At 36.8% G+C, this 22,672-nt stretch overlaps 1 protein-coding gene and 1 non-coding gene across 3 annotated transcripts; both read left to right on the forward strand.

Annotated features, from left to right (window-relative positions):
* Positions 1-2,585: 2,585 nt before the first annotated feature.
* On the forward strand, positions 2,586-21,880 carry IFI44L (interferon induced protein 44 like). Of its 2 annotated transcripts, XM_042952336.1 has the most exons (10): positions 2,586-2,716; positions 4,349-4,443; positions 6,783-7,272; positions 7,801-7,849; positions 8,817-9,012; positions 12,486-12,638; positions 15,390-15,561; positions 20,178-20,278; positions 20,607-20,778; positions 21,507-21,880. In XM_042952336.1, exons 3-10 carry the CDS (start codon positions 6,795-6,797, stop codon positions 21,554-21,556), a joined length of 1,371 nt encoding a protein of 456 aa, XP_042808270.1. In that variant the 5' UTR covers positions 2,586-2,716; positions 4,349-4,443; positions 6,783-6,794; the 3' UTR covers positions 21,557-21,880. The 2 variants fall into 2 exon arrangements, with proteins under 2 accessions (XP_042808270.1, XP_042808273.1); XM_042952339.1 differs by lacking the exons at positions 2,586-2,716; positions 4,349-4,443 and having other exon boundaries at positions 6,594-7,272.
* On the forward strand, positions 13,749-13,855 carry LOC122228906. The gene has a single exon (XR_006206794.1). It is a non-coding gene; the product is annotated as a U6 spliceosomal RNA (small nuclear RNA).
* Positions 21,881-22,672: the final 792 nt, after the last annotated feature.

The following is a 22,672-nucleotide window of genomic DNA, read 5'->3' on the forward strand; positions in this document are numbered from 1 at the left end:
ATAAGTTCTTTATAGATTTTGGATACTAACCCTTTATCTGAATGTCACTTGCAAATATCTTCTCCCATTCCGTCGGTTGCCTTTTAGTTTTGCTGGTTGTTTCCTTTGCTGTACAGAAGCTTTTTATCTTGATGAAGTCCCAATAATTCATTTTTGCTTGTTTCCCTTGTCTCCGGAGACGTGTTGAGTAAGAAGTTGCTTTGGCCAAGATCAAAGAGGTTTTTGCCTGCTCTCTCCTCTAGGATTTTGATGGCTTCCTGTCTTACATTGAGGTCTTTCATCCATCTTGAGTTATTTTTGTGTATGGTGTAAGAAAGTGGTCCAGGTTCATTCTTCTGCATGTTGCTGTCCAGTTTTCCCAGCACCACTTGCTGAAGAGACTGTCTTTATTCCATTGGATATTCTTTCATGTTTTGTCAAGGATTAGTTGGCCATATATTTGTGGGCCTATTTCTGAGTTCTCTATTCTATTCTGATCTATGTGTCTGTTTTTGTGCCAATACCATACTGTCTTGATAATTATAGCTTTGTAATATATTGTGAAGTCCAGGATTGTGATGCCTCCAGCTTTGGTCTTTTTTTTTTTTTTCAGGATTGCTTTGTCTATTTGGGGTCTTTTCTGGTTCCATACAAATTTTAGGATTGTTTGTTCTAGCTCTGTGAAGAATGCTGGTGTTATTTTGATAGGTATTGCATTGAATATGTAGATTGCTTTGGGCCGTATCAACATTTTAACAAAATTTGTTCTTCAATCCAGGAGCATGGAATGTTTTTCCATATTTTTGTGTCTTCTTCAATTTCTTTAATAAACTTTCTTTTCAGTGTATAGATTATTTCACCTCTTTGGTTAGGTTTATTCCTGGGTATTTTATGGGTTTTGGTGCAATTTTTTTTTCATATTTTTAACTGATGAAAGGTATACACAGCAGATCTTGTAAGTACCGTAGTAGCTCAAAAAAGATGGCCATGTTACTTCCGAATTCAGCCTATATGGTATTAATTCATCCTGTGGGTTTTCTGTGCAAGTAGCCTTTTCACATTCCATTGCCTAGTGTCTAATAACTAAATACAGATATATGTTTTTAAAGTTTATTTATTTTGAGAAAGAGATAAGTAGCACATGGGAGGGGCAGAGAGAGAGAAAGAGAGAATCCTAAGCAGGCTTAGAACTGTCAGTACAGAGCCTGACATGAGGCTTAAACTCAGGAACTGTGAGGTCATGACCTGAGCCGAAACCAAGGGTTGGATGCTTAACCATCTGAGCCACTGAGGCATCCCATAACTAAAAATATTTTTAAAAGAACCAAAAGATTATTGTATTTGCCTTAAATTCTTTATTGTACCTAATCCTAACTTTAAGTTCAGTCATTGCCTCACCTAATCTCAATTCACATTGTTTTTTTTTAATTTTTAATTTTTTTTAAACATTTATTTATTATTGAGAGGCAGAGAGAGATAGAACATGAGCATGGGAGGGAAAGAGAGAGGGGGAGACACAGAATCTGAAGCAGGCTTTGGGCTCTGAGCCGTCAGCACAGAGCCCGACGCGGGTCGAACTCACAAACCGCGAGATCATGACCTGACCCGAAGTCAGATGCTCAACTGACTGAGCCACCCAGGCACCCCTCATTCCACATTGGTTTAATGTGCGTATAATCTATGTCTGTTTATGTCCCCAGAGTTTAGCACAAAGTTTGGTATACTGGTGCTCAATATATTTTTTTACTGAAAGAAGAAAGAATGGATGGATGAATGGATGAATGAATGAATGAATGAGTTAATGAGTAAATGCAAAAGGCTAAAAACTAGTCTCTTTGATTCTAGTCTTGTCCTTTGTTATAGTCAGAAATCTATGGTGGCCTCCCAATGGCCTACCTCCTTGTACAACTCCCTCCCCGTGAGTATGGCAGAAATCCGAAAATGATGGGATATCACTTCCATGATTCATTTATTGTCTTTAAGAAAGAGATTATCTTCAGTGACCTTGAAAAAATTAGGTGTAGGTGAGCCCTTATAAGAGAGGGAAATCTTTCTGAAGGCAGAGACTCAAGGCATGAAGGAGGTTTGACACAGAGAAGATTCTGCTGCTGACTTTGGAGATTCTGTTGCTGCCATGTTGTATAAGATGAATGCAAAAGCCATTGGCAAGAAACTGGGAGTAACCTCTAGGAGCTGAAAGTAGCTTCAGGCTGGCAATCAGTGAAGAAAAGGAGACCACAGTCTTATACTTACAAGGAACTAAATTCTGCCAATAACCCAAATGAGCTTTCAATCAGATTCCTTCCCAGAGAAAGATGGGACTGACATAGTGTCCCCTCCCTAAGGAAAGAAATGAAACGAAACAAAACAAAACAAAAACCTCAAGGCAACCTGGTTATACGAGTATGTGACAACATCCCTCACGACCTTGTAACGTGAGACCGCTTAATCAGACTACATATTTGTGTGTTACCATATATGGGAGACAAAGAAGTAAAATGTATAAAAAAAACTACACCACATGGTGTTTGGGGCTCAATTCTTTGGGTACAAACCCAACTGAGTTGTGCCGGCACATAAAGTTGCTTCCTGGAGAGAAAAGCCTCCGTGTCACGACTCTGCAAGAATCCTGCTACAGGAGACAGTTGGCCAATACCTGGAGTGAGAGACCCTGAGCAGAAAATCCATTTGAACCTTGCTGGGTTTCCTGATCCACGGAAACTGTGCCATAATAAATGTGAGTTGTTTTATTTTTTTTTTTTTATTTATTTTATTTTTTTTTAAATGTGAGTTGTTTTAAAGCCTCTAGGTGTATGATTATTTGTTACAAGTCCAGAAAAACTAACTCTTCTTTCTCTGACATTCAGTTTTGATCATGCCGTTACTCTGCTTGGAGTCTTCATATTGTCTTCGTGATAAAATCCAACTTAAATAAAGACTTTTACAATCCTAATCAGCCCCCTTGCCTCATTGTCTGCCAGTTCGATGCAGTTCAATCCATTCCAGCCACAAAAAATGTGTGGAGGCCCCTGATGACACTACGCTTTCTCTTGCTTCACTTCTTTCTTGGACTTTGTAGGGGCCCCCGGTGGGCTGCCCCCAAATGTACCACAATGACATACTGATTATTTTGAATTGAAGCTACTTGCGAAATAGCCGGTGTAAGGACACTTACACCCTTAGACCTCTGACCCCCTGAAAGCAGAAAATAAACCTCTCGTATGAAAAAATATCCTCCCTGTACTAAGAAGTAAAAAGACATCCTTATCACCAGAGATAAGGACTTTAAAGTCAAGAAAGCAGAAGAAATAGACCTTGGTATGTGTATGTGTGTTTACTAATCTATAGCTACCTGGCCCAAATTCCACTTAGAATTCCTTACTAATTAAAGTTCCCAAACATCTGTTTTCTTTAGCCCATCGAGTTCTCACAAATTGATTGTCTTTTTGTCTAAATTGTATAAAAACTGCCTGTTTTGTCATTTCTTTGAGTCTCAATTTTATTATTGGGCCTCCAGGCACACATAATAAAACTTTGTTTTTTCCTTCTGTCAATCTGTCTCCCTTCAGTTTAATTCCCAAACCAGCTGGAAAAACCTTGGAGGAAAAGAAGGAAGTTTCTTCCTGACTATAACTTCATGTCTCAGTCTGAACTTTGCTTTGCTAGCTTTTACTAGTGCCCTAAGGCTGGGTGAGGCCACTGTCACTCCGGTCCCCAGGGGATCTTGTTTTTACTCCTCTTGCAGCATTTGGAACACTAATATACCTGTCTGTGTACCTGACCATCTCCCTGATTGCACAGCATACGATTTGAGGGCACTATTTTTATCTTACTCAGCATTATCCTTCTCCAGGGTCTAAGCCCTTGTTGAATGACTGAATGTGTAAATGGGAAAAGAAGCTGTGCACTGCCTTATAAATGAATTAGGGAAGAGCCAAATTTTCATCTGTGTGTTCCAGTGTAGAAAGATGGTTTTAAATACCAGCCAGTGCTGTCGCTCTGTTAGCTGAATTAACTTGCATACTTAAGTTTCATTTGCATGCTTTGAGAAATAAAGATACTAAGAGTGTTTACCGTGTTTGGAGAAGACACTAGGAAACGCGAGCAGTTGCACAGTGCCAAGCACATAGTAAAATGTGCAGAAATGTTGGCTATTGGTTTTATTGCAGTTTTTATTAATTATCATTTCCTGAGTGCCTACATGTGGGCTACAGAGGGGACCAAAGATCTTTCTGGTGGGTTTGGCAGAAATCTTAGTTTCTTTTTCCTTTTCTCTCTTTCTCTCTAACAAGGAAAAAGAAACCTAATGACGTTCTCATGCTGGCCACTGATTGCTGCTGAGTTTCACTTTCCTTTCTTTCAAACACAGATGCCACAGATCTCGGCAGAACCTTCTGTCTCCAAACTGTGGCTGCTGGATCCAGCTAAGACTACATTTAAGCTTCATCCAACTCTTAAAACCAGGTAAGTGATTTTTTTGCCATCTGATGCTTCCTAGCTGTGTGTACAGAAAATTGCCTGTTTTCCTTTCTTTGAAAATGAATTCAGAGTGAAATGGCTGCTAATGGCTGCTAATGATCATACTTTTCTCTTTCATTTGTTGTGTTTTTTAATGAAAATTTTAAATACAGAGAATGCTAGAGAGTAAGTTCTATCAGATTCTTAAGATGATTTATCTAATTAGAGTAGTTTTTTCCTCCTGAAAAAAACAAAAGCATTACAGATAATGTTGAAGTTACCTGTGAATCTCTCCTATACTCCTTTCTCTTCCCTTCCTTGCCAGAGGGAAATATTATCCAGACTGCGGTATAATTATTGTTGTGCTTGTTTTTTGTGCTTTTGCCACATATACCTCTGTATCTGAACATGATCTCTAGTATTGCTTTGTGTTAACAGTTTATATGAATGCTATCATACTAAGTGTATTGTTCTCAACTTGCTTAGTCTTTTGAGCTTTATTAAAGTTGATACAAATAGGCCTAGTTCAGTCACTTCAGTGCTCTTTAGTATTTCATTGTGTGAATATGCCAAAATTTGTATATCCAGGCTTCTAATTTATCCTAAACAAAGCTGCCATGAATATGCTTGCTCCTCAAAATGATATATGTCCATCAAAACAATGTGAATATTACTGAATCTCCATATTTGGGTCAACTTGGTATTGCTGGCCCCTTGTTGGATGTAAACTGCTATCTCATTATTGTTTAATTTACAGCTCTCTTTCTAGAACAGTTGAACATTTTTTTCATGTGTTTATAGTTGATTTGAGTTGCCTCATCTGTGAATGTCTTCATATACTTTGACTACTTTTCCATTAGAGACAGTTTTTCCATTAGATGTGAGGTACACACACACACACACACACGCACCGTGGAATATTACTCAGCTGTAAAAAGAGATGAGATAAGCCATTTGCAACAGCATGGATAGATCTAGAGGGTATTATGGTACGTGAAATAAGTCAGAGAGAAAAGTGCCATCTGATTTCCCTTATGTGTGGAATCTAGAAAAACAAAACAAATTAATAAAGAGTATGGGTTTATTTCTGTATTTTGCTTTTTCTCTTGGTTTTCTATCATGTTCTTTCATTTCCTGCTTTGTGTCTCTGATGAATGTGAGTCACTAAATCTAAAAACATTGTGGGGATAGTTTGAAGCTAGAAAAATGTTCTCTTCATCCAGACAAGATTTGTTTTTGCTCCTGCCTTACAACTAGAGGCACAGGCAATCTTCATGTATGTGAACCCACTCAGAGACTGAAATTACCAGGAGATGGAATTAAGTCTGTACATTTTTAGGCCACCCTTTTTTCTTCCCTGTAGCTCTTCAAAATCCTTGCCCACAGCTTGGGAGGAAGATTGCCAAGGCACCCTCTTTCTTGCACTATATTCCCCTAGCTCTGTGAGTCTAACAAAAGTTTTGCCTAACTTCTCAGCATCTCAGGCACCTCTTCTAAAGTTCACAGACGCTCCTCAGAGAAATGTGCTCCCAAATGCCAAGCTTCCCTCTCCGTCTTCACTTCTTTTTCAAATCTTAGCCAATGACATAGCCTTCACTCCTTTGTTATCTCTTGAATGCTTTCAAATATATATATTTACAGTTTAACCTGTGTTCTAGTTTTTGAAAGAATTGAAAGAATTGGCATGATGACTCATGGTCTATCCTGCTACTGTGGGACCTCCATGTCTATTAACTCCTCTCATATTTCAATTTCTTGCTCTGTGAACTGTTTTATGTATAAATTCCCCTTTCCTATCTTCTAATTCATGCGCTGGCAAACCATGACCTGTGTACCACCCACTTGTTTTTGTAAAAAAAAAAACCTTATTGGAACATAATCATGTCCATTTGTTTACATATCATCTATGTTTTTGCATTACATTGGCAATGTTGAGTTAATTATGGCAGAGATTATATGTTCCACAAAGCCTAAAATATTTACACCTGTCATTAAGAAAAAGTTAGCTGACCCGTGTTCTAATTTATTAATTTTAATTTTACTTTATTCTTTATTTAGTTGCCCATTTGTCTACTGAGTAAAAAATTTAATGATATTTTAATGATATTTTTTATTTCTAAATTATCTGGGTTTTTTTTTTTCATATCTACCTACTATTGTTCTATCTCTGGTTTTTTTGTGTGTGTGTGTTTTGTTTTGTTTTTTTACATTGTAATCCAACCAACGTGTTTTAATTGGGTCGGAGAAAAAAATAACGCACTGGAACTAGAAGAAGCAGAAATCTGTACTTTAAGCCACTGTGGTATACTAACTAGCCTCTCAACCTATTATTGTTTTTCTATCAGATACAGAAAATCATGGCAGTGACAACGAGATTGACATGGAATGAGGAGAAAAGTCTGCAAAAGCTGCTTGGAAACGTTTCCTTGAGACTTCTTTATAAGTCTAGTGTCCATGGACATACAAGTTTTAGTTTGCTTGATAGGTGCCAGCTTCAGGGATCTACTATAACAATTCTTTACTTTTATAATAAGATTATTGGGGTCTTTATACCTGGGCATTATCCTGCACCAGGTAAAGAGTTTACAGAGCCAATCCCCTCCTTCTGTTTTTCATTTCAAAGGAATAAAGCTACAGAAATGGCAATTGCAGTTCTAGAGGCAGAAGTGAAAATTGCTTCTGGGCAACTGACATTTTGTTCCTTTGATCAAGAGATGTTCTGTATAGATTCAAGCAAAACCAAACTTTCTATACATCCTTTGTTAAGCTCTGAATTAGGAGTACATATCTCCTCTGACCTCACTTATTTGGAAAATGAAGTCTTTCGAGTTGAAGGTATGTTAAATGAGATAATCCTACATTCTGGTTCTAGTCTTTCTTTGTATTTGTTGGTCATCACTGAGCTACAAGAACAAGGATAAATGAGAGGAACAGTCAGGTTTCATGCCATCAAATTACTGTTTCATAAACTTCAAAATGTAACCTGGGAAGCATAAAGGTTATGATGTATTACCCAGAAGGTGTAGACAGCTTTGAACAGAGTCAGTTGAGGAGTGAAAGTGGAGAGATAGAGATGGAAAGTGAGCGATAGCAGGGGTTTGTTTTGATATATGACCCCTTTTGGGTCAGCTCTAGGACCTCTGGGTATACTTATGTGAGAGTTTGCAGAGTGAGTTAATTATCCTCCCTAGAAGGGGGGTAATTTTCCTTTCTCTCTTCACTAGGGTTACCAACACTAACTCCTAACTGGACAGCTGGGCCCTGGTTTATATAAGCAGACTCGCTGCCCCACTGAAAAGGTTGACTTGGCATATTTAGCAAGACAAGTTAAAAACCTTATTATGCTATGTTTATTTCCTACAGGAATTAAGGATGATACAACCTATATGCTCAAGGTAACAAGAGCCTCAAAGTAAGTTAGGTTTTTGGACTATTACTCACTTTATTTAGAACACTTCTATAAATGACATTGGAAATTAAATAATAAAATAAAAAAATATAACTTGGGTGATAAAAATGAATTATAATATTATTTAAATAATATGTTTGAGGCAATTTACAACAACAGCAAAAATAGAATGACTACCAACTGTGAACCTTTAAAAATCTACCTGACAGCAATTTGACTTTCTTTTTCACTTGAGCTGGCTAGATACAAAGTTTTCCAGACAGAAATTTCTAGATGACTATTTCAGATAATTCCTTTGAAGCCTTTCCTTGGGAATAAAGTTTTGGGGGAATTTCAGTAAGTTTTAAAAGCAAACCTCCGGGGCACCTGGGTGGCTCAGTCAGTTAAGCGTCCGACTTCAGCTCAGGTCATGATCTCGCAGTTCATGAGTTCAAGCCCCGCGTCGGGCTCTGTGCTGACAGCTCAGAGCCTGGAGCCTGTTTCAGATTCTGTGTCTCCCTCTCTCTCTCTGACCCTCCCCCATTCATGCTCTGTCTCTCTCTGTCTCAAAAATAAATAAACGTTAAAAAAATTAAAAAAAAATAAAAGCAAACCTCCTTTCCCCAATTTATAAATATCTGTGTTGTATATATTTTATTTCTCCTTAATATAATATTATTACTGAGATAACACACATCTTCAGTGTTGCTGATATTTCTCTGACTTGTGTTGTCAAGGCTAATAGTTTAACAGTGATTTGGTTGCTGGTTAATGTTTAGCTTTATTAAGATATAGATAAATGCATTTTCTTCAAGCACAAAATGTGTAACCATAGACCATTTCACATCAGATGAGAGATGGGCATTAATACCCAAATAATACATAAGTAATTACAACATACTTGTAAAAGGAAGGAAAGAAGGTCCAGGAGAATTGTGCTGTTGTTCCTCTGGGGGTGTGGCTGTTTTAAGTTCTGCATGTTATTTCACAGGCAGAGGAATTGGCTTCTAGCAGAGCTCAGAGCCTTCAAGCCCAAAGTAGACTTGATTTCAGAAATTTGTATTCTCTTGCTGGGTCCAGTTGGATCTGGAAAGTCTAGTTTTATCAATTCAGTGAAGTCTGTTTTCCAAGGCCGTCTGACTCGCCAAGCCATAGTGGGGTCTGATGACACCAGCATTACTGAACAGGTAAGTTACTCAAGGATTTCCTGAGGGTTTTGTTTTATTGATTACAATTATTAGATTTGTTCATTTCTTTGCCATTCTCTGGGAATGTTAACCTTCTCACCTACAAGCAATTAAATGCTAAATCAAATGTAAAACAGGAGTAAAAGCTGAATCTGAATTGCCTCCATTGAGTTGTGTTTTACTGAGAGGCTTTTCATTTTTATGCACGCAAGAAGCACTTATATTTAGAATGCTTAAACTTGTAGAATACAACACTAAAATTTAAAAAAACTTTGTGTAAGTCTTTGTCTGTTATATTAGAAATGTGTTTTTACTTATGTCCCGTATGGTTTTACCTGGATTGAAATTCTTTTCTCTTTTTTTTTGTAATAAAAGAATGAAACCCTTTTCCATTTTACAAAACCATTTTATAAGAAATGATCATGAAAAGCAAGGCAACAATTCACTTTGGTGAGTCAACCTTCAAAGGGTAAATCTATCAGTGCTCCTGTGAACACAATCCTATTTGTAAACAAATAGGAGTACTAATACCATTTTTAAAACTGTTACTCCAAAGACCTACAAATTATTGTGGAAAAACTTTCTCCCATTCTGTGCTTCTCAATGTTATACAATCAAACAAAAAAATTAAGGGGAATGAATAGGACATTTCATAATCAAACTGTATTTTTCTGTGATTGCTACAACCTAATATTGTTATCTTCTGATTGGAAATGTGCTGTGCACCGTCAGTACAAAATTTTGCATCGGACAGACGTGGCTCATTTTAGTTTTGTGTCACATTTAATAACTGAAAGCATTTTCTATGATTTTCAAGAAACACATTTTATTTCTTGAAGTTGGCTAGATTCTATCTACTTGGCTGGCTTCATCTTGATGTATTAGTCTAGCCTCAAAAGCCAAAGCAAGATACGGCAACAGCAGTTCAATACATTAAGCATTGATGGAAATGTTTCTGTTAAATACTGTGTTGGCAGTAAAGACCTAAATACAAATAATTGGTCTTATTACTCAGGGATTTCAATGTAGATAATAAACAAATAAGTACTATTCACTGTGATAGGTGCTGTAGTACAGGTACTCACCAGGACAGGATTCATCTCCTTCCTTTTCACATTACTTTAAGAGAAGATGTAGATCCTGAAGTCCAAATGAAATGCAAATACTACTATATAAACTGAAGGAATACAGGACAGAATATTTATCAAGGAAACAGAATGTATTTTTTAAATGACTTATTTCTTATTTTGAGAGAGAGAGAGAAGAGAGGAAAGGAGAGAGAGAGAGAGAGAGAGAGAGAGAGAGATCTCAAGCAGGCTCTGTGCTGGTGGTACAGAGCCTGAGGCAGAGCTCAGTCTCACCAACCTTGAGATCATGACCCGAGCCCAAATTAAGAATCAGATGCTTAACTGACTGAGACACACGGGCGCCCCAAGGAAGCAAGAGTTTATTGCTCAGGGACCCTTCTCTTTGAAGAACTCAATTTGTGAAGGAAACAGATTAATGAAAACTATGAATGTGCCTACTGATACTAAAATTACACAATGCACTTTAAGTACGTGACTCTACTGCTTTGTGTAATTCCTTTCCGGTGGAGGCACCAGTAAAGTCCCATTTACTTAGATCAAAATATCCAGTGATATTGCTCCTAGGCATTGGACTTATGGACCAATGGGAGCTTTTGACTTCATTACAGATTCCTATAGGTCATAGAGGGGTTCTCTGCTTCCTGGTTGGGAATGGGAGAATTGTGATTCAAGTTGTTGTTTGGTATCTCAGAGTTAGCATTTTTCTTTGTGTTTCTGCCTAAATCTTCCATAGTTGTGCCTATTTGGAAGTATATTTGACCAATAAAGATTTTTCAGAGTTCCGAGAAATCCTCTTGGTATCAGATTGAGTGTGTTTATTAAGAAAAGACGATTTGTTAAAAAAAAAAAAAAAAAAAAAAAAAAAGAAAAGACGATTTGTTAAAGCAGAGCTTCCCAAAGTGAGGTTTGTAGACCCCTGAGTGTCCCTGAGAGAATTTTATGGGGTCTGTGAGTTTAACATTATTTTCATAATAATACTAAGATGGTTTTGCTTTTTGTAGGGTATGGACATTTGAACTTATCATACAAATGTAGTTTTATTTGTTGCCTGGCACCTTTGCACAAATCAAGTAATGGCACCAAACACTGTTAGTAATCATTGTATTCTTTTCTACCACTCAGCTTGCAGGAAAAACAAACAAAATGCTTTCACTTAAGAATGTAACTGATGAATAAGTAACATGGATTTTATTTAAACTCAGCTTTTGAGAACACATTATTTTAATATTTTGTGTGATGAAATGGGAAGTACATATAAAGGGTTTCTAAGGCATACCAAAATGTGGTGGTTGCTGAGCAAAGACACTGGTGCAATTGAGTTGTGAGCTGAACTTTTCTCAGGTAACATCATTTTTAATTGAGAAGACAATTGGCAGGCTTGCTTATTCATACGTAGCTATTCAGTAGAAATTCATGGAAAATGCACGAACTGAGCATATCACTTCAAGAAAAACAACCAACCAACGATGTTTGTTGCCAATGGTAGCATTTGAGTTTTAAAGAAAATTAGAACTTTGAGCAGCTTGTATCTACCATTTTGAGCTTCATAACTTCCTAAGACTTAAAGACTTATCTGGTAAGATTAGCGGTGCTAGTAAAAAGTATGATGTTTTAATATTGTCCAGTGAAATGTGCCAATATTTGGAAGATCTAGGTAAGCCAGTGAACCAATATTTTCAAATAAACAAATGCATTGTGTTACTAAGCCATGCATGGATACAAAGTGTATTCAAAGTGTAGGATAGATCAATGAATTTAATGTAACTGAGTATGAAAATATCACAGATTCCACATTACAGCTAACCTTTGAGAAATGATCACTTGTTGAGCTTTGATGCATTATTAATGAGGAATATCCACAATTTTCTGAAAGCTGTTAAATTAAATACTCTCTCCTTTTCTTACTACATATATACACGTGAGACTAGGTTTTCTTCATATACTTCAACCAAAATGATCTATCACAAAAGACTGAATTCAGAGGCAGGTATGAGAATCCTGCTATCTTCTATTAATCCAGATACTAAAGAGCATTGTAAAAAGTAAATTGATCCTGCTGTTTTTAATATTTTTTTGGAAAGTAATTTTTTTGTAAAAATGTTATTTGGGTTAACATGCAATAAATTCATAATTGTATTTTAAAATGATTTAAGAAATATTTAAAATTATTTCAGTTTCTAGTATGTTAAATGTCAGTAGAGATGATCTACATAAATAAAAATCTCTTTGAGATTCTCAGTAATTTTTAAGAGTATCAGGTGATCCTGAGACTAAAATGTTTGAGGACCAGTGTTAGGTGTTAACCACCCTGTGTTCTTCCTATTGTCATGTCTTGAATGCTTGTTGAAGAACGAATTTTTACATTTGATATACTTTGTTTTATAGTATAGGATTTATTCCGTTAAAGATGGGAAAGATGACAAATATCTGCCATTTATGTTGTGTGACTCCATGGGGCTACATGAGGAAGAGGGAGTAGGATTGTGTGTGGATGATATACCCCACATCTTAAAAGGCTGTGTGCCAGACAGATATGAGGTAAGAATTCTCCAATCTCGAAAACCTTTCAAATCATTTCCATCAATGCTCTTTGTTAAATTTTTACCCTATAAGACAATTTCAACTGTTATAAGGTGTTTTCAACATCAACCAACACTACTCTACTTTTAAATGAATAAATGTTCATATAAGTAAAGTAGAAGAACTTATTTTCTATGGCATCAAGAAATATAGGCTGGGGTGCCTCATTGGTTCAGTTGGTAGAACTTAAGACTCTTGAACTCAGGGTCATGAGTTTGAGCCCCACACTGGGCACAAAGATTACTTAAAAAAAATAAGGTAATCTCAAAAAAAAAAGAAAGAAAGAAATACAGTCAAAAGCAGTATTTTACTTATACAAATTTCAGAAAACGTTCAGGAAAAGATTGTTCCTATATCACTTTTACAATAATGTAAAATAAGTAGAAAAGTAATAGTTTAACCTCATGCACTTTTTTGATCGCTTAGACAAAATATTGGAACATTTAACCACTTTTTGTTTAAGTGTGATATTGTTATACTATAAGTACTTACGTTTCACCACTTAAATGCCACCTAAATACCTACATCCAAAAGTTGGCTTTGCCACTAATTAGATGTGTACTCATAATGAAGTTACATATATGTCTCTGCAAGTCTTACTTTTTTATGTGTGAAATGTAGGGAATAATAAAGCCCATTTTGTAGAGTGCCTGCAAAGATAAATGAGAGAATGTACTTTAAATGCTCAAAAAGTCAACCATTATTATCACCTTTCTTTTAGGCATTAGGTGTGATACAATCAGCCTCAATTTCTAAACGTGACTTCTGTTGCCGCTCAGTTGTGCTTGATTGGAAACCTTAACTATGGACTCATATATTAAAAAAAATTATTAAAAACCTGTTTTGTTACAGATGCTATGCTAATTGAAACACATAGTTAACTAGGAACGTAATTCTCATCCTCACAATTTACGGAGACATAAGATACAAGGAGGTGGAACAGAGCAGAGAGATTGGAGAACTTCAGGTTCTCCATAAGGTGAGCCTACTAACACCTTCGTTTTTCACAACAGAGAGGCAATCTACTCAGTTTAGCATTGAAACATATAGTTAAAAAATAATGAACCTGTGCTCGCTTCGGCAGCACATATGCTAAAATTAGAACGATACAGAGAAGATTAGCATGGCCCCTGCGCAAGGATGACACGCAAATTCGTGAAGTGTTCCATATTTTTTTGTTGTATGGAAACCAATTTGACAATAAATTTCATATATTGAAAAAAAATTACTAGAAAAGCACAGAGGGAAATAAAGTTACTTGATATTATTCGAAAAAAAAAATAATGAACCTAGCCCTGTACTGTAGTTTTAAATCTATTTTCTTAATCCTAGAAAGATTATCATTCTTGGTATGAAGATGTTAACTTAGAATTTGGGATTTTTCTTCTGTTTCTCTTAGTTTCTTTTTCTTCTGTAAAATTAAAGAAATTATTTTATTTTTTTTAATTTATTTTTTTTAGTAATCTCTACACCCAAAATGGGGCTCGAACTCATGACCCTGAGATCAAGTTGTGTGCTCTTTTTTTTTTTTTTTTTTTTAATGTTTATTTAGTTTTGAGAGAGAGAGAGAGACAGAGCTCGAGCTGGGGAGGGGCAGAGAGAGAGAGACGAAGACACAGAATCTGAAGCAGACTCCAGCTCTGAGCTGTCAGCACAGAGCCTGACGTGAGGCTCGAACTTATGAGCTGTGAGATCATGACCTGAGCTGAAGTCAGATGCTGAACTGACTAAGCCACACAGGCACCCCTAATTTCAGTCTTCTGACTGAGCTGAACAAGCACTCCTATAGCATTTTATTTTATTTTATTTTATTTTGAATGTTTATTTTATTTCTGAGAGAGTGTGTGAGCAGGAGAGTGGCAGAGACAGGGAGACAGAGGATCTGAAGCGGGTTTGGTGTTGACAGCAGAGAGCCTGATGTGGGGGTCGAACTCACAAACTTGCAAGATCATGACCTGAGCTGAAGTCTGAGGCTTACTGGACTGAGCCACCCAGGTGCCCCCTATGGCATTTTATTTTAAATGGCATTTCCCATCCCCCCTCCGTTTTTCTCCTCTATTCATTAGTCCATTTAAGTATGCAAAATGTTTAAAGTCTTAAATGATGTGTAACCAATGTCAATGGTCATTTTTTTTTTCTGGAGACTCGGATTTGAAATTAGCTTTTTAAAAATATATTTATTTATTTATTTTGAGAGAGAGCATGTGTGCGTGGGCACTCGTGCACACAGGAGTAGGGAAGGAGCAGAGGGAGAAGGAGAGAGAGAGAATCCCAAGCAGGCTCCATCCTGTCAGTGTGGAGCCCAACTGTGGGGCTCCACCTAAAAGACCATGAGATTATGACCTGAGATGAAATCAAGAGTGGAACACTCACCTAGCTGAGTGACCCAGGAGCCTCTGAAGTTAACTTTTTAAACAAACATTGTTTGCATTTTTCTGAAATAGTTCCATTATGGATAATGTAAAGTATGGATACTTATAATTTTTGCCAAAACAATGAAGTGGTTTTTCTATACGAAAGATATAATAACATTACACTCCTAGGGGAGAGGAAGTATGGAAGGGGGATTACTAATTAACCTGGGGAAAAAGTGGCTAGGGGGAGGAAAGTTTTGGGTTGGAGGTTAGTGGTAGTTGCATTTCAAGCATGGATGTGTTTTAACGAAGTCAGCAAAGACTCTCTAAATGTTACCTTATGTTTCTATAACAGTTTAGCCCCCATAAATCAATTACGCCAGACCATCCTATGTTCATCGCCTCTCCGTCACTGAAGGACAAGATTCACTGTGTGGCCTATGTCTTAGATATCAACTCTATCAGTTCTATCACCTCTAAGGAGCTGGCAAAGTTCAAAGAAGTTCAAAAAGAGGTCTTAAGCTGTGGTGAGTCTCATTGTCCTTATTAAAAGAAACTTGTATTTTGAGGGGCACTTGGGTGGCTCAGTTGGGTAAGTGTTCGACTTCCGCTCAGGTCATGATCTTGCAGTTTGTATGTTTGAGCCCCAAGTCAGGCTCTGTGCTGACAGCTCAGAGCCTGGAGTTTGCTTTAAATTCTGTCTCCCTCTGCCCCTTCCCCACTCGTGCTCTGTCTCTCTCTGTCTCTCAAAAATAAATTAAAACATTAAAAAAAATTAAAACACCTTTTATTTTGAAATAATTATAGATTCACAGGAAATTGCAACGAGCATACAGAGAGGTCCTATGGACCCTTTACCGAATTTCCTGAGTCCTAGATTGGTTACTGGCAACAGTAGACAGAGATCATTTACATATTTTTTTGTCACGTGTGATTTTCCAGTGGCTTGATAGTCAAGTCACCTCCTCATATTACTTGACCTGACCAGGAAGATCAAAACCAGAAAATTGCCACTGTTATGTGTGTGTGTGTGTGTGTGTGTGTGTGTGTAGCCCTGTGTTGTTTTATCACATTTGTAGATTTAAACGTAGTTAAGTGAGTCACCCTCATTTATGTTCTGGGTGCTTTTCAGTCTGTTGCTTTCTCATTGGATGTCAGGGCGACTGGGTTTGTGTGGGGCCCTTTAAGATTGGGATCTGTGTTGTTTATAATTCTGTGATTCCCCTGGTCTTAATCCCCATTGTTTTTCAAGACCAGACATTTTGTCTTTCTGGTGTCAGCCCCCAGCATTGGGGTGCCTGATGTGGGGCACAGTCCCTTCATTCCCTTGAGAAAGAGTTTGTATTTTTTTGCATCCCACCTGATTGTGAGGTCACTGCATCTGGAGTGGGATCCTGGGCAGTGTCTCTGCCTCTCATACCCTTCTGGATGCACTACTTTTGTGTTTTTTTGTTGTGGACATGCTAGTCATCTAGTTCTTAGGTCCTTTTCAGAGGACAGTGATTCCATACGTAGCTGTAAATTTGTTGTGTCCATAGGCAGAAATGAGGTCAGGGTCTTCCTATGTTGCCATCTTTAACTCATCCTCCATGGGAATTTTAGAATTACCTTGTCTATTTCTACAAAAAATCTTGCTTGTAATTACATTACATTAACCACATGTATAATTACATTAACCACATGTATAACAGTAACCACATGTATAAATTTTGGGGAGAATTGACATCTTTACTCTGCTGAGTCTTCCAATCCATGAACATAATATGTCTCTCCATTTATTGAGATCTTTGATTTCTTTCACAAGTTCTCCACAGTTTTGTTTTTTTTTTAAATTTTTTTTAATGTTTATTTATTTTTGAGACAGGGAGAGATAGAGCATGAATGGGGGAGAGGCAGGGAGAGAGGGAGACACAGAATCGGAAGCAGGCTCCAGGCTCTGAGCCATCAGCCCAGAGCCCGACGCGGGGCTCGAACTCACGGACCGCGAGATCGTGACCTGGGCTGAAGTCGGACGCTCAACTGACTGAGCCACCCAGGCGCCCCAGTTCTCCACAGTTTTTAACATTCAAGTCCTGCACATGGTTTATTAAATTTATACCTACATATTTAATTTTTTAAAAATGATATCATATTTGAATTTTGGCTTCCAGATGCTTATTCCTGGTACATCAATTTACAATAGAATTTTGTATGTCAATCTTGTTTCTTGTGACCTTGCTGAACTCACCTATTAGTTCTACGCAAGTTTTTTTTTTATTCCTTGGGATTTTCATACCATCTTAAATAGGGATAATTTTGTTTTTAATCTGTATGCCTTTTATTTCCATTTCTTGTCATATTTTTCTGGCTAGAAGTTCCAGTACTGTGTTGAATAACAGTGGTGAGAGCACATACCCTTGTGGTGTTTTGATCTTATGGGGAAAGTATTCAGTGTTTCACCATTATGATGTTAGCCATATATATATATATATATATATATATATATATATATTTTTTTTTTTTTTTTTTTTTTTTTTTTTACAGCTGTGCTTTGTCAATTTGAGGAGGTTCTTTATTCCCAGTTTTCTGAGTTTTTTTTCCTTCTTGTCCTGAATGGATGTTGAATTTTATCGAATAATTTTTCTCCATAGATTGATATAATCATGAAAAAATTTTCCTCTTTATCTTCTTAATATGATGGGTTACATTGATTTTTGAATCTTGAGCCAGTCTTGTCTCCTTAGAATAAATCCCATGTATTATGAAACATATTTTTTTCATATATTGCCAAATCCTATTTGATAATATTTTATTAAAAATTAATGAAGGATATTGATTCGTATTTTTTTTTCCTGATGCTTTGTCAGGTTTTGGTGTCAGGGTAACACTGGCTTCATAAAATGAGTTGGGAAGTGCTCCTCTTCCATTTTCTTGAAAGGATTGTGAAGAATTGGTGTTAATTTCTCTTTAAATGTTTGGTAGAGTTTTCCATTGAAATCATCTGAGTCTGGAGATTTCTTTTTCAGGGGTTTTTAAAAAACCAAAAATTTAATTTTAAAATAGTTATCAAGCTATTAATCTATGTCATATTAGGTGAGTTGGGATAGTTTGTAGACTTTAGTTCATTTCATTCCATCTAAGTTGTCAAATTTATGTGGATAGAATTGTTCATAGCATTTCCTTATTATTCATTTTATATCTGTAGGGTCTGTAGGGATATCTCTGTGACCTTCCTGATATTGGTGATTTATGTCTTTTCTTTTGTTTTTCTTTGTCACTATTTCTAAAGGTTTGTCAATTTTATTGTTCTTTTCAAGGAACCATGTTTTTGTTTATGTTTTAAATTGTTTTTCTGTTTTTAGTTTGTTCTTTGATTTCTGCTCCTTAGGGTTTCTTTCATCTTCTTGATTTGGATATAATTAGCTTTCTTTTTTCTGGTTTTTAGAGGGGAGGAACCCCTTCCCTTCCTTTCCCTTCCCTTCCCTTCCTTTCCCTCCCCTCCCCTTCCCTCCCCCCCCTCCCCTCTCTTCCCCTTCCCTTCCCTTCCTTCCCTTCCCTCTTTTAACCTTTTGTTCCTTTCTTTCCCTTTCTTTTCACCAGTTCCAATTAGCATTCCTTAGTTGTGCACTTCTCCAGCAGCCAATATAGGCTATTTGAAGTAAAAAGAAAGCCTAGAGAACTCACCACCATATTTTTCGTTGGATCCTGTGGTCCTTAGCCAATTTCTGTTATTTTGTTATTCTCTCCACATTTCAATTTTTGTGTTTGATTTATAAATAATGTCTAGTGTTTCTAGTTGTATTTAGAAGGAAGAATAGGGAAAAGTATATTGGCTCCATTTGGTCCAGAAGTGGGAGTCCTTTCACTGAATTTCAGGAAAAAAAAAAGACCCAAATAAACACAACCAGAAATGAGATATTACAACTGATACCACAGTAACACAAATTATCATAAGAGACTACGATGAACAATTATACACAAACAAAATTAGAAGAAATGGATAAATTCCTAGAAGCATACAACCTTCTGTTGTATCCTTCATGAGTCATGAAGAAATAGCAAATCTTGACAGACCAAATATGAGGAAGGATATTGAATCAGTAATCAAAAAACTCCCAACAGACAAAAGTCTAGAAACAGGTGGCATCACTGGTGGATTCTACTGAACATTCAAATAAAAATTAACAGCAATCCTTCTCAAACTATTCCAAAAAGTAGAGGAGGAGGCAACTCTTTCAAACTCATTTTAGAAGATCAGCATTACCCTGATATCAAAACCAGGCAAGAACACCACAAGAAAATAATATTATAGGCTAATATTCCTAATAAGCAGAAACATAAAAATCTTCAACAAAATATTAGCAAACTGAATTCAATGATAGATTAAAAGAATCATATACAATAAACAAGTGGGATTAATTCCAGAGATGTAAGGATGATTCAACATTCACATATCAATCAATGTGATACACTACATTAACAAAATGATGGATAAAATCATATCAATAGATGCAGAAAAATCATTTGACAAGCTCAACATCCACTTATGATAAAAACTCTCAACAAAGCGGGTAGAGAGGGAATATCTATATCATATATATGACTCATATATATGATTCATGTAAGGGGAAGATACTAAAAGCTCTTGTAAAGAACCTCAGGGATATTCTTGAATGGCATTTGGAAATCTTAGTTTTATAATATTTTTTCCTGGGGAAGCAGGTGTTAGTAAAGAGGCTTTTGATTCGGTTAGCTGCCTATTGGGAGAGGGCAAGAAGTCCTTAGTAGAACTGTGAAATCAGTGTGCTTTGTTTTTACAAATACTCTCACACAATCTTCACTTTCTGGGGTCTTTTTTGCTCTTCAATATCCAGCAACCACCCTGCCTCCCACCCCACCTTATCACTTTAAAACACACTATTTGGAATGGTAGATGATTGCAACATGGTGTGAATTCAGTTGCATTTAGAAATTATATCTCACGTTGGAAGAAAAGATCATTTCTCCTATTAGAAGAACTTCAGGTTCCATATTGACATTTACTGGGGATATTTCATTCTCTAAATCTTCACCCCACAGAGAATTGCTTTCACACATACTGAATTGCCTTGTTGACACATTACTGTTTATGATACAAAATCACTGATTTATCTCTTTGATATAGGTACAGCACTTGTGGTCTTGCTTACTAAAATTGATAAGTGCAGTGAAATTCTTCAAGACAACTTTTTAAACATGAATAATTCTATGACGTCCCAAAGCCAGGTAAAGAATATATTTCTAACCAGGAATTATTGTAATAGTGTTATATTGTGTGTGTGTGTGTGGGGGGGGGATGTATGGGTGTTTGTGTGTGTGTGTGTGTGTGTGTGTGTATGTGTTCACACTACAAATGTGAACAGGCAAATGAAGAAGTGGATCAATTGCCTGATTAATTCAAGTTTATGTCCTACTTTAAAATAATAATTATCTGCATTATAATTATATTCAGAAGATAATTTATCAAGCTATTGCTTTTTCAGTTTCTTTCTTGAATTATATTTGAATTTAGTCCTTTTTCAGATATGAGTTATGCTTATTAATTTTTCCACAGATAATAGAAGTCAGCAAAATGCTAGATATTCCTATTTATAATATCTTTATGGTTGAAAATTATTCATCAGAGTTGGAGCTAGACCCTTTAAAGGACACTCTGATCCTGTTTGTCCTGAGGCAGATGTTACGGATAGTGGATGACATTTTAGAGGATTTGCCTCTTGAAACAGGTAATCTGGCCCCTTTTCCACTCTTGTCATAAAGCATTGGTATTTTTTGAAAATCCCTGAGTTCTACCTTACTGGGCAGCTGGTGCCCACTTGCTTGCTCTAGACCTGACAACCATGTTAGGATATGTGCTTTGTTTCTATTCTTTTCCTTTTGTTTTCAGGTAAAATTGTCACAGCTCTACATGTGACATCAGTTGCTTTGATTCTGATACTTGGCCCAAACCTGGATTGGCATGCCCTGGTTAGAGTCAGTCTCTGCTGACAGCCTCTTTATGACTTCTGCTTTCACTCATGTTTCACCTTCGGTCCCTGACAGCATCTAACTGACAGTTTCTTCTAGGTCCTCAAGCTGAAAGGACAATCCTGAGCACTGGTGGGCCAAGATATGCCCCACTGCAAACCACCCTCTGGATTCCTGCACTATTTATGATTTTAATTTCTGTGACACCTTTTAAACCTCCCCAGCAAAATTAACTGTCTCCTTATGTATTTGTCTATAGCTCTGTATTTAAAGCTCTATGTGAGTACTAATACATTGAATAATAGTTTAAACATGATTACATGGATGTCTAGTTCCCTAAATAGATTGTGAGTTCTTCAAGAAGCAGGGTTTGGATTTTACGCACATTTGTATGACAGAGTTTAGCACAGTGCCTGACAAGGAGTAAGCGCATCCCTCCCAACTTCCCCAGAGTGATAACATGTACTTAAATTTTTCCTCCTTACAGGGAGGAAGGCTGGAAGAAAATCAAATGCCAGAGACAAGAAATGGACATAAAGGAGGGAGAATGTTTCATTTATCTCTGGATGAAGATATGAATTTAAGGGAATTAAAAAAAGCAAATATTTCTTAAGGACTTACGTGCTATTTCTGTGAAAAACAAACAAACAAACAAACAAAAACAAAGCTTCTTCCTTTAATGAACTCATGCCTGATTTTCATTAATTGAATTCCAAACCATCCTAGCCATGTCTCCCAAGTAGAGTGATCAAATGAGGCTACTTACTAGTGAAAGGCAATAAGAAGGTTGTCTTTAAAAAAAAAAATTTATGTTTATTTATTTTTGAGAGACAGAAAGAGAAAGAGCATGAGTGGGGGAGAGGTAGAGAGTGAGGGAGACACAGAATCCCAAACAGGCTCCATGCTCTGAGCTGTCAGCACAGAGCCCGACTCAGGGCTCAAACCCACCAACCATGAGATCATGACCTGAGCTAAAGTCCAGCACTAATGGACTGAGCCACCCAGGCACCTCAAGAAGGTTGTCTTTTACAGGTATTCCCAAATGATTCTAAATTCCTCTGGGTAGCTGTGAAGTTAGGACTAGCAATAAATAAAGAATTTCTGAAGACAGGTTTTAGGTTTTTTCTTCCATAAAACCCTAACTCTCTTCTCCAAATTTCTTAGTATTTTTCAGATGAATATGCTTTGATTCAATAGTTACCTATATTAAAATAGTCGAATATACTTTTAGTCAGAATTATTGTCTTCTTTGGGAAGTCCTGGGTATTATCATGGCAAGAATTCCTTAGGGATAGTTGTGGAAAAACAACTATTTCCTGAAGCAAAGCTACAGGTGAAATGGTGCCCAAATGAATGTTTGATAGCGTGATTCAGAGCAAGAGATAGATGGTATCTTTAAAAGAGACAGAGGAGTAGGATGGTGACAGATATTGAGGAGTAGAGCCAGAAGTAGATGTTGGGAACAAAGAGTTCCAGCCGGGATGGTTACGTCATGGACGTAGGCAGCAACGGGTCCAAAGGGTAGTATGTGTTCGTTTCCATGTAGTCCACGATGCAAACAAGCCACAGCTGTAATTGGGTAGAAGACTGAAGGTGATTGAAGACCCACCATTGTCCTTTACTGACTATAGGGCCATAACTCATCAATCTTCA

This window comes from Panthera leo, chromosome C1 (assembly GCF_018350215.1).
Source record: "Panthera leo isolate Ple1 chromosome C1, P.leo_Ple1_pat1.1, whole genome shotgun sequence".
NCBI lineage: Eukaryota > Metazoa > Chordata > Mammalia > Carnivora > Felidae > Panthera > Panthera leo.

Bases quoted from the DNA above. Each gene is read 5' to 3' on its own strand.
- IFI44L (XM_042952336.1), top strand. From the start codon at position 6,795: ATGGCAGTGACAACGAGATTGACATGGAATGAGGAGAAAAGTCTGCAA. The intron at 7,273-7,800 runs GTATGTTAAATG...TATTTCCTACAG, and splicing joins TGAAGTCTTTCGAGTTGAAG to GAATTAAGGATGATACAACC. The intron at 20,279-20,606 runs GTAAAGAATATA...ATTTTTCCACAG, and splicing joins CTATGACGTCCCAAAGCCAG to ATAATAGAAGTCAGCAAAAT.